The 15,454-nt window shown below is 35.1% G+C and overlaps 1 protein-coding gene and 1 pseudogene across 1 annotated transcript; both read left to right on the top strand.

Moving 5' to 3' along the window:
• Window positions 1–5,130: 5,130 nt before the first annotated feature.
• LOC133816994 (long chain base biosynthesis protein 2a-like) lies at window positions 5,131–9,887 on the top strand (annotated as a pseudogene).
• LOC133816993 (long chain base biosynthesis protein 2a) lies at window positions 9,783–13,723 on the top strand. The gene is made up of 11 exons (XM_062249365.1): window positions 9,783–9,974; window positions 10,053–10,141; window positions 10,221–10,366; window positions 10,451–10,575; window positions 10,681–10,774; window positions 11,378–11,541; window positions 11,950–12,111; window positions 12,483–12,609; window positions 12,752–12,918; window positions 12,996–13,103; window positions 13,222–13,723. Exons 1-11 carry the CDS (start codon window positions 9,783–9,785, stop codon window positions 13,315–13,317), a joined length of 1,470 nt encoding a protein of 489 aa, XP_062105349.1. The 3' UTR covers window positions 13,318–13,723.
• Window positions 13,724–15,454: the final 1,731 nt, after the last annotated feature.

Here is a 15,454-nt window from a genome sequence, read left to right as displayed (position 1 = left end):
GAGCCCTTTGGTTAAAAACGTGTTCTAAGTGTTATTAACAGGCTAAGGTGAAAAACCAATTAAAAGAAAATGATATATTTCATTAAGTATATAAAATGCTCATGAGTTATTCAAAACATTTACAAGCTGTTTATAGTACAAAATGGTCACTACTGTTTCAAATTTACAATCCCCGCCGACCTAAACGGCAAAAATAGGGTAAACCCCCTAGTTCCCCTGAGAACTCCTTGACCACCATTTGTGACGCCCCACATCACTATGGCTACTTTCTGGAATGACGACTGGCCCTACAAACCAACACGAGTCTTTTCAGCGTGCTTTGTCCTCACTCACATGCTTCCTAGGAAAACTTCCCAGGAGGTCACCAATCCCTAGATTACCCCAGGTCAAGCACGCTTAACTTTGGAGTTCTCAAGTGATGGGCTACCGAAAAGAAGATGCATCTTGTTGATATAGGTAGTACCCATCTATCCATTTAAGCCCTCTTTAACTGTGTAGTCCCATACCTACACAGTCTTAGAACCATCACACTTGACCTTCCCCAGGCGGTGTGGGATTGCACAGCTTACCCGGTCTTTCCCCCCACAGATCACGGGATTCTGACTGTCACAATCACCCCCCTTACGGGCCCGACGTCCTCGTCGACCACACTTCCGGCTGGGTCAAGGCTCAGATACCATCTTCTTTTTGGTAGCCCATCACTTAAGAACTCCAAAGTTAAGCGTGCTTGGCCTGGGGTAATCTAAGGATGGGTGACCTCCTGGGAAGTTTTCCTAGGAAGCGTGTGAGTAAGGACAAAGCACGCTGGAAAGACTTGTATTGGTTTGTAGGGCCAGTCGTCATTCCAGAAAGCAGCCATAGTGACGTGGGGCGTCACAAATGGTATCAGAGCCTTGACCCAGCCGGAAGTGTGGCTGACGGGGACGTCGGGCCCGTAAGGGGGGGTGATTGTGACAGTCATAATCCCGTGATCCGTAAGGGGAAAGACCGAGTAAAGTTGTGCAATCCCACACCGCCTGGGTAAGGTCAAGTGTGATGATTCTAAGACTGTGTAGGTATGGGACTACACAATTGAAGAGGGCTTAAATAGATTGATGGGTACTACCTATATCAACAAGATGCATCTTCTTTTCGGTAGCCCATCACTTGAGAACTCCAAAGTTAAGTGTGCTTGGCCTGGGGTAATCTAGGGATGGGTGACCTCCTGAGAAGTTTTCCCAGGAAGCGTGTGAGTGAGGGCAAAGCACGCTGGAAAGACTTGTGTTGGTTTGTAGGGCCAGTCGTCATTCCAGAAAGCAGCCATAGTGACGCGGGGTGTTACACAACCGAAACAGTCCCCTAACCTCTCCCTTTCTCAAGAGAGCATTAAACCGTGTAAACGACAGCTGGTGAGTAGATACATCGGTGGATCCAGCTAGCTTTACTACACTTCCTTTCCAAGAAAATTCCATAGTAAATGCTTTACGGTCATGAATGCAAGGGCCCAAAGTTTGTAGCCATTGCATTCCAAGAACCACATCCAAACCACAAATAGGGAGTACATACAAATCAACAATGAATCGATGACCCTATAGAACTAGCTCAACTCCCTTGCAAATTTTTTAACACAATAGAAAATTACCATTCCCCATATATACCTTGAAACGTTTGGTTTCTTCCCAAGAAAGCTGCAAGTGGTCAGCTAGGGACTCCTGAATAAAATTGTTGTTGCTGCCCGTATCAATCAAAACCTCCAAAAATTCAGCACCATGCTTTGCCATAATCCGAAAAATCCCCGGGTTCATGGAGTTGGATAGTGAAATGAGGCTCACCTCATCCTCAGTAGTGTCGTCTGTCACTTGAAACTCTGTCTCATGGAAAGAGTCACAGTCCTCTTCCTCATAACCGCACAAGATGAGCATTCGATTCTTACACTTATGTCCATAGTTGAATTTTTCATCGCAAGTGAAACAAAGACCTTCGTCCTTCCTATCCTTCAGTTCAGCTGGAGATAAACGCTTAATTGGTATGGATTGAGTACCTGGAAGTGAAGATTTGGTTGTAGCTGTTGCTGGGAATGAAGTTTGCTTGTGCAGTGGTTGGGGAAATGTGTTGGTTGCTGATGTAACATTGGTCGAGCGAGAAGACCAAATGGGTCGTCCGACCTCGAATCGATTGTGGTTGCTAAGATCATCATGGCAGTCTTCGAACAATTGGGCCTTCGCCATTGCATCAGCTAGATCAACTGGTTTCAGCATCAAGAGTTCCCTTCGGATTTCCAGTTTAAGGCCCCAAATAAAAAAATTCAGAACCATCGATTGATCTACCCCTGAAATTCGTGGCATCAATGACTCAAATTTCGTTCGATAATCCGACACCCTCCCTGTCTGAGTGAGCATTGAGATACGTCCCAGTGGGTTGTGATATATTGAAGTGCCAAAACGGGTTTACAACGCCCGAAGAAATGATTCCCAATCCAAGAATGCGCCCTCTTTTTCCATCCATTGAAACCAAGTGGAAGGAGCTCCATCCAGATGAAAAGCAACCACAGACAATCGCATTGTATGGTCAACCTGATGAAGATCAAAAAATTTATTGATCTTATAGATCCAATCTTCGACATTAGCTCCATCAAATCATGGCACCTTAACTCGAAGTGTTTTGAGAATGGAATTAAGGTCACGGCCAGTAGGTTCAAACTCCGAACGCTTACCCATCGACTTACTTGTATCTTTGGCAGCACTTGTATCCCCTGCAGTAATCAGCGACAGTGATCGTGGTAGTTGGGAAAAACGTTCATCCGTCTTGGCAACATGCTGCTCTAGAAGGGATTTGAAACTCTCAAACCGAGCATCAGAATACTGCTAGAATTTGAGGTCCAACGACTACAACATGGCGGCAATTTCTTCGTTCTTCATGATGATGAAGGAGGATTAATGAAAGCACCAATGTTAGATTAACGGCTCTCTTCGAGACAGAGCAAATCTCCTAGTGCACTCTTGCAATTTCATTCAACATCCTTCCAAAATATTACAAAGTAAATATTTATACTCAGTAGCAATTCAAATTCTAACAGAATTGGTTACATTCTCTCACTCCCTCAACCCCAATATCATCATGTAGTCTCTCAACCATCGTGGCCTCACGCGCTCTCTCTTGCTACGTGCTTTCTCTTCCTTTGTTTCTCTTCTAATCCCTTCTCCTTCGGCTCGGATATCACCATTCTCATCTTCCCTCATTGGTGCTTTTGCAGTTGGCTGAACCGAGTCCTTTCCCTATCCCTTTACTTGCTCCTGGAATGCAGTAGCGTCCAACTCAATTGGGCCTGCCTCTTGGGCCTTACTAACATATATATTTAAACATTTTATTTTGAAATTTAAATAGTTTCTTAAGAGTATTTTGTTATTAGGGTTTATACCTTTTTGGACCCTGTGTTTTTTCTCATTACCTGTTTGGACCCTGTGTTTTGATAAATTACTTTTTGGACCCTATGTTTTGTAAAATAGTTAAAATAGAACCCTGAACCCGATTTTGGTCAATGTTTTCTCAACTAAAATCACAAATAATTTACCAAACTAACAATTCAGAATAAAAATAAAATCATTCTGCTTAAAAACTGTGTTGTTATATTAAATATTTTGTTCATCAAAATTGAGTTTATGGTTCTATTTTAACTATTTTACAAAACATAGGGTCCAAAAAGTAATTTGTCAAAACACAGGGTCCAAACAGGTAATGGGAAAACACATTGGGTCCAAAAAGGTATAAACACTTGTTATTATTATTATTTCTTGATAAAATAGTAATTTGTTATTTTATTATCAATGAATACAATGTTTGAAATTTTAAATTTAAAATTGTATGTAAAATTAAGCAGACAATTTCTTTGGGAGTTAGGATTAACAACCCAATGAAAAACGACATATTTATCAAAAGACACACATTTAACAAAAACGGCATATTTATAAAAAAACGACACATATAAGGAAAACATTAATATTTCTCTTAAAACAACATTTTTTTCCCGGGTTTAGGGTTAAGTAGTTAGCTTGTATAAACGACATAGTAACAAAAACGAAATCATTCTCTAAAGACGAGGTTTTTTTTACGGGTTATATGATTTAAGTGACTAACAGCCCAGTAGAAACGACATAATTATCAAAAAATGACATAGTAACAAAAACGACATATCCCCCTAAAAAAGACATATTTTCATACAAACGGCATATTTATAAAAACGACATGTTGATTCATCCAAGCTTATTGTCGTTTATTGGCCCCAATAATATATTCTAAACGACATTAAATAAATTAACTAAATAGTAATTTGCTTTTTGGGCATGATTAAACCTTAATTTAAACGAAATGAAAATGACATTTTCAGGAAAAATAATAATATTACAGGGATATTGGCGGCGATAATATTTAAATTTTTTCAAAAATTGTACTTTAATACACAAATTTTTTTTGGTGTTAATAATACCTAAATTTATAATTTTAGTGTATCCGTTAGTACTCACCGTATACACGTGTCACATTTTTATTAGTCTAATTGGCGGCGATAATACTCAAATCTTTTCAAAAGTTAAACTTTAATATCCAATTTTTTTTTTGTGATACTACCTAAATCTATAATTTTGGTACAATCATTAATACTCACCATGCACTGCGCGTTAAGTATCCACGTGATACATATTGATTTTGGGATGATTTTAGACTAAATTATTTAATTTATTTAAATATTATAAAAATCATTATAAATTTTAAAAAATCTGCAAAATTATTAAAAACTAATTAATAAAATGAATTTTGTGATGATTTTGAGTTTTAATTTTAATTTGATTGTTTCAAATTTGTATATATTTTTTTTATGAATTACCTTCTAATAATCTTTTGAATTTTTAAAATTTAAAATAATTTTGATAGTATCCAATGAATTTAGAGATTTTAATGGCGATAATGATAAACTATTTATAAAATTACACTTTAATAGATAAATTTAAGAGATACTTAATGCGCAGCTAATGATGATGACTATTGCACTAAAATTAAAATTGTAGATTTATATATTATTATGACTAAAAAAAATTTAGTTATTAAGTATAAATTTTGAACAAATTTGGTTATTTAAGCTACCAATATCTCTCTCTAATAATATAACATCTCTTTGGTTTGAAAAATTAAAAGTTCGAAGGCCTCTGCTCTATCTCTCTCTGGGATTAGCTCATCATAATGATTGCAATTCTCTATCTAACTGCTTTATCAACCTACTTGAGCTATGGCCTCCTCTTCTTCTTCGTCCAAATTAGGAATTTCTTCCGCAAACTCATCGATTGGTCTTCCGCTACTCCATGGTTATGCACCTCTTTGCTTGGGACTCGAAGATTTCTACACTCGCCGTCTCTATCTTCGTATTCAGGTACCTTTCCCTTCATTACATCCATGTATATATATATATGTATATGTATATGCATATGCTATTGCGACTATGGCAATCTCATATTCTAGTCTCTTCTTTTTGACACACTCAGGACTGTTTCGGTCGACCTATAGCGAGTGCTCCCGATGCTTGGTTCGATGTGGTTGAGCGATTCTCCGAGGACAATAACAAGACGCTCAAGTAAAACATTGTATTCAAACCTTTTGTACTCATATCTACGTATCTGTGTATGTATCTAAACTCACTCATTGTTCCCTTTATAGACGAACCTCAAAGGCGACTAAATGCCTGAACTTGGGATCGTACAATTGCCTTGGCTTTGCGGCTTCTGGTGAGTACTGTACCCCTCGTATGATTGAGTCTTTGAAGAAGTATTCTCCAAGTACCTGTAGCAGTGGAGTCGATGGTGGTGAGTATTTGAGATTTTCTGTTTTGTGATTTGAAATTAAATTAAGTATTTGGTTTATGATGATAAAACTGAACAATCAATCAGGCACAATGAGATTGCACGTCGTTTTGGAAAAAAGTGTTGCTGATTTTGTAGGAAAACCAGCTGCAATTGTTTTTTGAATGGGTTAAATCACCAATTCTGCTATTCTTCCAGTCCTCATGGGGAAGGTTTGTTTGGTTTATCACATCATTCTCATTACTTTTTATCTTAATCTTGGTCATTCATGGTTTCATACATCCTTTATTTTATTTTTTATTGTTTTAAATCACAGGGAAGCTTGATTATCAGCGATTCATTAAACCATAAGTCTATCATTAATGGTGCACGAGGATCTGGAGCTACAGTTCGCGTTTTCCAACACAATAGTAAGTCTACAAAACCATATGATACAATGTTCTGTTGTAAATGTATTATAAGAGACATAAAAAGTAGAGAATGAGTAAAAAAAGGACAATGATAAATCATCATCATCATTTTATTTCTGCCAATGAAGTTCTACAATTCAGTATTTCCTCCAAATAAAATACAATGTTCGTATTTAAAAGAATAAAAAATAGGATGTTTAATAGGGTGTGCTGAACAGGCCCTAAGATTTAAGTATTGTATAGCATCAAACTTTGTCTTAACGATGTTGTGCTCATTTAAAGAGAGAATTTGGTTCACGCATAATTTTCCTTCCTATATTGCTGACAGCACCTGCTCGCTTGGAAGATGTTTTGAAGGAACAAATAGCGGAGGGACAACCTAGGACTGGCAGACCATGGAAAAAGATAATGGTTATTGTGGAGGGGATACATAGCATGGAAGGGGAGCTCTGTGAACTTCCTGAGATAATAGCTATTTGCAAAAAATATAAGGTTATGTCCGCATTGTAGACTTCATAAATTATATATTGAATATGCTATGAAGTTTTTGGTCTATTGAATATCTGATATATTCTCAGTTTCTTCTTATTTTTCTAAATACTTTAGGAACGGAGTTTGCTAAAATAAACTATCATGTGCTTAATTTGATGAATAACTTAAGAATTCATGCTTTTCATGGTTAACATGGATTTTCTTATGATGTATGCACATTAATTCCTTCAGAAATAGTTTTAAGACTTCTTATGGGTGAAATTTCTTCTTATTGAGAGCCTAATACTTAATATATATATATATATATTTACTCATTTCAGGTTCGCTGAATCTATTATATTCACTTCTACTAAACATGTGTTACTTTATCAAATTTTTAAACTACTGCATCTTAATATTTGTTATCTTGTATCCTAGGCTTATACATACTTGGATGAGGCCCACAGTCTTGAAGCAGTAGGGAAGTTTGGAAGAGGAGTTTGTGAACTCTTGGATGTGGATCCAGCTGATGTAAATGTCATGATAGGAACTTTTACCAAATCATTTGGATCGTGTGGTGGTTATATTGCAGGATCCAAGGTTTGACTTTTCTTCGTCTTGTATATTTTGGTATTATATTAGCTGTATGGTCTAAACTTGGAGCTTGAATGAAGCTCAACTGCTGCTCAAATATGACCAAATCTTTATAAAGCTGTTGCTCCCTTTCAGGAGCCCAGAAACTTGCATGAATTCGGGAAAACAGTAACTTCTTCAGGTCAGAACTCCAAAAAATGGGTTTTGAGGTCCTGGGGGATAATGATTCTCCAGTTATGCCTATTATGCTTTACAACCCAGCCAAAATCCCCACCTTCTCACGTGAATGCCTCCGCCAGAATGTGTGTCCATTTCCAGGATCGCTGCTCTTTTTCAATTCTCCTATAACACATATATTTGACACTAAATCATTCCACTACAAGTTGCTGTTGTAACAGTAGCATTTCCAGCGACCAATCTTCTGTTGGCAAGGGCATGAATATGCATTTCCGCTTCTCATTTTAGGGAAGACTTACTCAAAGCCTTGGAGGTAACAGGCTGCTAATTTAGAATCGTTTGACTTTATACCAACTACCAGTGTTGAGTGTTGTTCCTCAAAACATTTTTTGTTCAATGCTTGCCTCAATTCTGTGAATATGAACAGGTGATTAGCCAAGTTGGTGATCTCGTGGGCATTAAATACTTCCCTTCTGAACCAAATAAACAATTGCTAGATGAAGACTCAAAGAAGTTTAACTGAGAAAGAGAAAGAAAAAGCTTTAAAGCCTCCTTGTTCAAGCCACAAAAGAGGGGAGAGGTTTCATCTGTGCCTAGCTGCCTTGCTTTTTAACATCTTATTATGTGAGCCTCTAAAATGGCCTCTCAGTACTATTGAAACACGCACTAGTGGAGTGGGATTGAGACACTTGTGCGACATAGGTGGGATTTGTTTTTGTGTCTTCATTTATTGAATTTTGGCTTCTATTTTTAATAATTTTTGTGCAGATGTAGCCTTTAAGCTTGAGCAAACCATATTTTATGCTATTCGTCTCGGTAGTCTTTTTTTTTTACAGGGGATAATAATCTTGTAACCCTTGATGGTACATCTTCAATTGTGAAGTGTAAATCTTATTCCAGCCAATAACTAACTCGCTATCCTATTCTTGAAGTCTGCTGCTTGGTGGCTAGGCGGTTCAAGACTTGGTTCAACGCTTCTCGTCTACTCTATATATAGACTTAGACCCGAGCAACCTAAGGTTACCGATTCATATAATTGCCTTATATACTTGTGAGTGAGAACTTGAGAGAGTAAGCTTTAATCTAGTGAGAGATTCAAGAGGGTATTCACATTTTGACATAGTGGATTGGACGATGTAGGGTCAATCACATTGATAGATACCGAACCAAGTATCTTGGTCTTTCTATCTCTTTTTTTACCTTTGATTACTCCGTGCTTGTTGTTTTGTCTCAACCAAGTATCTTGGTCTTTCTATCTCTTTTTTTTACCTTTGATTACTCTGTGCTTGTTGTTTTGTCTCAACCAAGTTTCTTGGTAGTTTCTTTGTCTTGCTGTGTTTGAGTTTTGCAGGTATAAACTCTCAAATCAACAATTTTGCTTTTTAATTTTTGAATCAATTTTCATTTGTCTTAAAGTTGCCATTTGTTGTTGCAATACAAATTCCCTGCAGACGACCACGAAGCACGCCCAGTCCCCCGACGCCTACGACCACCTCCAGCAGCTCCCCCTGTGAAGATGTCCAGCTGACAACGAGGAACAAACTCATGGACCACCAGCAGTGACGACGAGATCCCCAAAGCTGGAACGGTCAGATAGTAGGAAGAAGCTACATTTGGAACAATACATTGTGATACTTAGTTAATTACTTATAACTGAAGTTAATTTGATTATATTGAAAAATTTGTTTATCATATTTGAGCTATAGTTTTAGAGTATCACACAAGTATTATTCATAATTAAGGGTCTAAATTTGAATTTTGTTAAAACACATTTTTTTAAAAATTTAAATTGAATGCTAAATAAGGTAGATGGCATATTTACAAAAAACGAGATAACAAAAACGACACATTTCTCAATAAACGACATATTGTTTAATCGAAACTTATTGTCGTTTGTTGGCTACAATGATTTATTTTTTCTACTCCCTCCAAAAATGAAAAGAAAAATCAATATGTAATTAATTAAATAAACAGTATTTTTGTGGCATAATTGAACCTTAATCTTGACAAATTAAAAACGACATTTTAAGCCAGGCAATAAATTTAAAAATAAAAAACGACATTTTCGTGAAATGAAAATAATTTTAAAATAACGTTTATCATGGTCCGGCCAAACAAGGGTCGCGGGAGGCCGGGGACGAATAGTCCAACAAGTGGGGCGAGAAAGAGGAAAGAGAGAGAGAGAGACATAACATAACATCTCTTTGGTTTAAAAGTTCGAAGGTTCTCTCTCTTTCTCTGGTTCGATCCGGGTTGGGGTTGGGATCTGGAAAAGGCTTCGTAGATCTGGGTCGATTAGCTCAAAATGATTGCAATTCCATATCTGACTGCTTTATCAACCTACTTCAGCTATGGTCTCCTCTTCTTCTTCGGCCAAATCAGGGATTTCTTCCGCAAACTCATCGATTGGTCGTCCGCTAATAATCTCCATGGTTATGCACCTCTTTGCTTGGGACTCGAAGATTTCTACACTCGCCGTCTCTATCTTCGTATTCAGGTACCCTTCCCTTCATTATACGTATATGTATATGTATATGCTATTGCGACTATGGAAATCTCATCTTTTCTATCTCAGGACTGTTTCGGTCGACCTATAGCTAGTGCTCCGGATGCTTGGTTCGATGTGGTTGAGCGATTCTCCGAGGACAATAACAAGACGCTCAAGTAAACATTGTATTCAAACCTTTTGTATTTGTATCTATGTTATATATGTATGTATCTAAACTCATTGTTCCTTTTGCAGACGAACCTCAAAGACGACTAAATGCCTGAACTTGGGATCGTACAATTACCTTGGTTTTGCGGCTTCGGATGAGTACTGTACCCCTCGTGTGATTGAGTCTTTGAAGAAGTATTCTCCGAGTACCTGTAGCAGTCGAGTCGATGGTGGTGAGTATTTGAGATTTTCTGTTTTGTGATTCGAAATTGAATTTATTATTTGGTTTATGATGAGAGAACTGAACCATCAATCAGGCACAATGAGATTACACGTCGAATTGGAGAAGTGTGTTGCTGATTTTGTAGGAAAACCAGCTGCAATTGTTTTTGGAATGGGTTATGTCACCAATTCTGCTATTCTTCCAGTCCTAATGAGGAAGGTTTGTTTGGTTTTATCACATTATTCTTATTAAATTTTATCTTAATCTTGGTCATTCATGGTTTTATGTGTCCTTTCATATATTTTTCATTGTTTTAATTCACAGGGAAGCTTGATCATTAGCGATTCATTGAACCATAGTTCAATCATTAATGGTGCACGAGGATCTGGAGCTACAGTTCGCGTTTTCCAACACAATAGTAAGTCTACAAGGCCATATTTATAATGTATTGTATTGTATTGCATGAAATTATTTGTATTATTGTAAATGTATTAGATGAGACGTAAAAACTAATATTGTCTAATAGACAATGAGAAGGGCGATGATGAATATAATTGGGAAAATTGAGAAAATGAAGAGAGTGAAAAGATGATGCTAGCAATTCATGAGAGTAAATGATAATTGAGAATGCAGAGATTATAACATAATATAGTCTTATAGCATGCAATGCCACTTAAATTTTGGTGTATTTGCTGCTAAACTATTGTTATTGAGCACCACACACTAAAATAGGCGAACCCCACCATATTAAATTGGCACGTGGAACCCTCACTTGTATTAGTGTGGTGCCCTTTAGCATTTGTGTATTTCTAAGCATCAAGTTAAGCTATACAATGCAAGATTTTCACCAAATAAAAGACAATGTTTGCATTAAAGCAATATAAAATAGGATGTTTAACAAGGTGTGCTAAATGGGCCCTATGATTTTGGTATTGTATAGCATCAACTTATAGTTTACTATTTTAGTTCATCTAAATAGAATTTTGTTCTCTTATAATTTTCCTTCTTATCTTGCTTATAGCACCTGCTCACTTAGAGGAAGTTTTGAAGGAACAAATAGCGGAGGGACAACCTAGGACTGGCAGACCATGGAAAAAGATATTGGTTATTGTGGAGGGGATATATAGCATGGAAGGAGAGCTTTGCAAACTTCCTGAGATAATAGCAATTTGCAAAAAATATAAGGTTGTGCCCGCATTGTACACTTCATAAATTATATATTGAATATCCTATGAAGTTTTTGGTATATTAAATATTTGATATATTCTCAGTTTCTTCTCATTTTTCTAAATATTTTAGGAAGAGTTTGCTAAAATGAACTCTCATGTGCTCTTAATTGATGAATAACTTAAGAGTTCATGCTTTTCATGGTTAACATGGATTTTCTTATGATGTGTGCACATTAATTCCTATAGAAATAGTTTTAAGACTTCTTATGGTAAATTTTCTTCATATTAAGAGCCTAATACTTGATATATATATAAATATCATATCAGGTTTGCTGATACTATTATATTCACTTCTATTAAGAATGTGTTATTTTCCCAACTTTTTAAACTACTGCATCTCAGTATTCGTTTTTTTGTATCCTAGGCATATACGTACTTGGATGAGGCCCACAGTATTGGAGCAGTAGGGAAGTCTGGAAGAGGTGTTTGTGAGCTCTTGGGTGTGGATCCAGCTGACGTAGATGTCATGATGGGAACTTTTACAAAATCATTTGGATCGTGTGGTGGCTATATTGCAGGATCCAAGGTTTGCTTTTCGGTCTTGTATATTTAGATATTGTATAGTTTTACCTTACTATAGGTACACTTAATGTTGAATTGTACTTGATTTTTGTTCTCTTTAGTTTTTCCATTATTCAAGAAATTTCCATCTGTTGAGGAGCATTCATTAGGGATAATAAATGATCTATCAAACAGTGTCTAGAGTAATTTAGCCAAATTCTTTACGTGGCAAGTAGTAATTCAATTCATAAATAAGGAATACAGCACTAGATTTATTTTAGCCCAACATGTACTTAACAAGCATTCTTCTCCTCTTGAATGAATTTGATCAAACTCAGAGCCATGAAACTTGGATGAACTCTGATTTGCATATTAAGTGCTTTGGATTTTGTTCAGGAGCTTATTCAATATTTGAAGTACACTTGTCCTGCTCATCTGTACGCAACTTCAATTTCTCCACCGGCCGGAGAACAAATAATGTCTGCCATTAAGGTCATCCTTGGAGAGGATGGCACTAGTAGAGGTATGGACTCTGTTTGTTATTTTGATTTTTTTTCCCCCTACTTGATAATATTTGCTGCACAGTTTGATCTTTGGAGCTTGTTTGAAGCTCAACTGCTGCTCAAATATGACCAAAACTTTATGGAGCTGTTGCTCCCTTTCAGGAGCCCAGAAACTTGCACGAATTCGGGAAAACAGTAACTTCTTCAGGTCAGAACTGCAAAAAATGGGTTTTGAAGTCCTGGGGGATAATGATTCTCCAGTTATGCCAATTATGCTTTACAACCCAGCCAAAATCCCTGCCTTCTCACGTGAATGCCTCCGCCAGAATGTGAGTCCATTTCCCTGATCACTGCACTCTGTCAATTCTCCTACATATATATTTGACACTAAATCATTCCACTACAGGTTGCTGTTGTAACAGTAGCATTTCCAGCGACCCCTCTTCTGTTGGCAAGGGCACGAATATGCATTTCCGCATCTCATTCCAGGGAAGACCTACTCAAAGCCTTGGAGGTAACAGGCTGCTGATTTTTAATAGTTTGACTCGAAATCATTTATACCTTACTACCAGTTCTGTTCCTCCAAACATTTCTTTGCTCAATGCATGTTTCAATTCTGTTGATATGAACAGGTGATTAGCCGAGTTGGTGATCTCGTGGGCATTAAATACTTCCCTGCCGAACCAAATAAACAATTGCCAGATGCAGACTTGAAGAAGCGTGACTGAGAAAAGAAAAAGAAAAAGAAAAATATTTAAGTCTCCTAGTTCAAGCCACAAAAGAGGGGAGAGGTTTGTAAAAAAATCAAGCTGTTACTTTGATAACTTAGGTTTCATCTGTGCCTGCTTTGCTTTTAACATCTTATTATGTGAGCCTCTAAAATGGCCTCTCAGTAGTATTGAAACACACACGAGTGGAGTGGGATTGAGACACTCGTGTGTCTTAAAGTGGGATTGGTTTTGTGGCTTCAGTTATTGAATTTTGTCTCCTATTTAATAATTTTGTACAGGTGTAACCTTTAAGCTTGAGCAAACCATATTTTATGCTATTCTTCCAGGTAGTCTTTCCCATGGGGAATAATAATCTTGTAACTCTTGTCTTGATGATACATCTTCAACAATTTTCTTTTTTCTATTTGGAACCATGAAATTCATAGTTTTAATTTTATTAGTTCCATTTGTTGTTGGCAATACAATTTCTTGAATTGTACTTAAATGTATACATAAATCTATGTACTGGTAGTAGACATTGATTTATAATGATCTAAATTTTGTAGTGTAATTGCGAATGAAAGGAGCACAGCTAAGTTGGATATTTGACCAATATATTCCTCTCTTCTTTGTTTCTGAAGTTTAGGATTGTGTCGGCTGATACTAAGCAAAATTGAACGTGACTCTAAAATTTTTATGATTAAATTTCTTAAATAAACTTGAGAAAGGCACGATCTCCCAAAATTTTCTGTTATTTATATATATAAAATATATTTTTTACACAAAATTAAAATGCAATAAGTATAAATAAATAAAGCTTCAGCAGACGGTAACAATTTGTTGGTCAGAACAGCAATTAATACATCATTTCACAACAGGCCAAGCATATATATTTATTGTACAAAGTTCTCTTAGCTTTTCCATTATAAAAATGGTTAAGTATAATATTTAATTTAATATTGACTAAGTCTTGAGATAAAGGACAATGTACACTCTGCTACCCCCTTCATTTTTATGCTAATCTTTTCATATTTGAATTTCAAATGCAGTATCAGTTTGTTATTTGTAACAATTACCATAAAAAAAATAGGGAAATAAATTAAATGAGAAGTCTTCTATATCATCTACTATTTTTTAAGAAAAAAATAAAAATAAAAATTCATACTTCAAATTAAGTTGATAATTTTTTTTTAATGAAAGTTAAGAAGGTTTTAAAAATTTACATTAGCTAACTTATCATAATCAACTAATTATATAGATATATAACGATAAGTGTGTAAATAACTAAATTTTTTTTATTTTAATGGTTTTTATTTTTTAATGTTAACTTTAACGGAATATTCATATATTTAATTGTAGTTTGTAAAGACTTAAACTTAAATAAAATAAAATAAATAATTAAAATAAGATATTTTTGAGATATTTTATGATGATAATTATTTAAAAATAATAAATAATTAAACAAATTAAAATATGATATTTTTGAGATATTTTACAATGATAATTATTTAAAAATAATAAAATCATACGTTTTATAACTTAAATAAAATTTAATTAAACTTAAACTCACTTATTAGAATAATATCATATTAAACATATAATATAATCGAGTGTGAATTAGCAACAAATTGCTTATTTAAAAAAACTAGCAAGAAACTTAAATTTAAAATCTATGTATAATATTTAATATTTAATATTATATTAAACATATAATATATAATCTCTTGTTGTCACTCTCAAATTCAAAAATTAGAACAAACATAAACTTAAACAAAAATAAGTAAATTATTTAATTAAAATAAGATATTTATTTAAAAAAATTTATGATATTAATATAAATTTAATAAAAATAATTAATAAATGTTATAAATAAAACTAAACTAACGTATTTAGTATATTTATATGTATATATAAAAAAAGCATATCCACATAGGTAAAAATATTAGAATTATTGGCAAAATTTTAAATGTAAGCATTAAAGACTTCTATTAACAAAACAAAAGTGAGATAAATAATTATGAGATATAAATAAACACATCCATATTTATATAATTATCTAAGAAGGTGAAACTAATTAGTTGGAACTTTAAATTTTTTCAGTTGAATAAGTTATTAAACAAACTATCTAGTCTAGCTGGCCGATCGAAAAAAAAGA

The sequence above is a fragment of the Humulus lupulus genome, chromosome 2 (assembly GCF_963169125.1).
Source record: "Humulus lupulus chromosome 2, drHumLupu1.1, whole genome shotgun sequence".
NCBI classification, from domain to species: domain Eukaryota; kingdom Viridiplantae; phylum Streptophyta; class Magnoliopsida; order Rosales; family Cannabaceae; genus Humulus; species Humulus lupulus.
The sequence above is the reverse complement of the archived record's forward strand: the minus strand, read 5'-3'. Positions and strand labels throughout refer to the sequence as shown.

Bases quoted from the DNA above. Each gene is read 5' to 3' on its own strand.
- LOC133816993 (XM_062249365.1), top strand. From the start codon at position 9,783: ATGATTGCAATTCCATATCTGACTGCTTTATCAACCTACTTCAGCTAT. The intron at 10,576-10,680 runs GTTTGTTTGGTT...TTTAATTCACAG, and splicing joins TTCCAGTCCTAATGAGGAAG to GGAAGCTTGATCATTAGCGA. The intron at 13,104-13,221 runs GTAACAGGCTGC...TGATATGAACAG, and splicing joins ACCTACTCAAAGCCTTGGAG to GTGATTAGCCGAGTTGGTGA.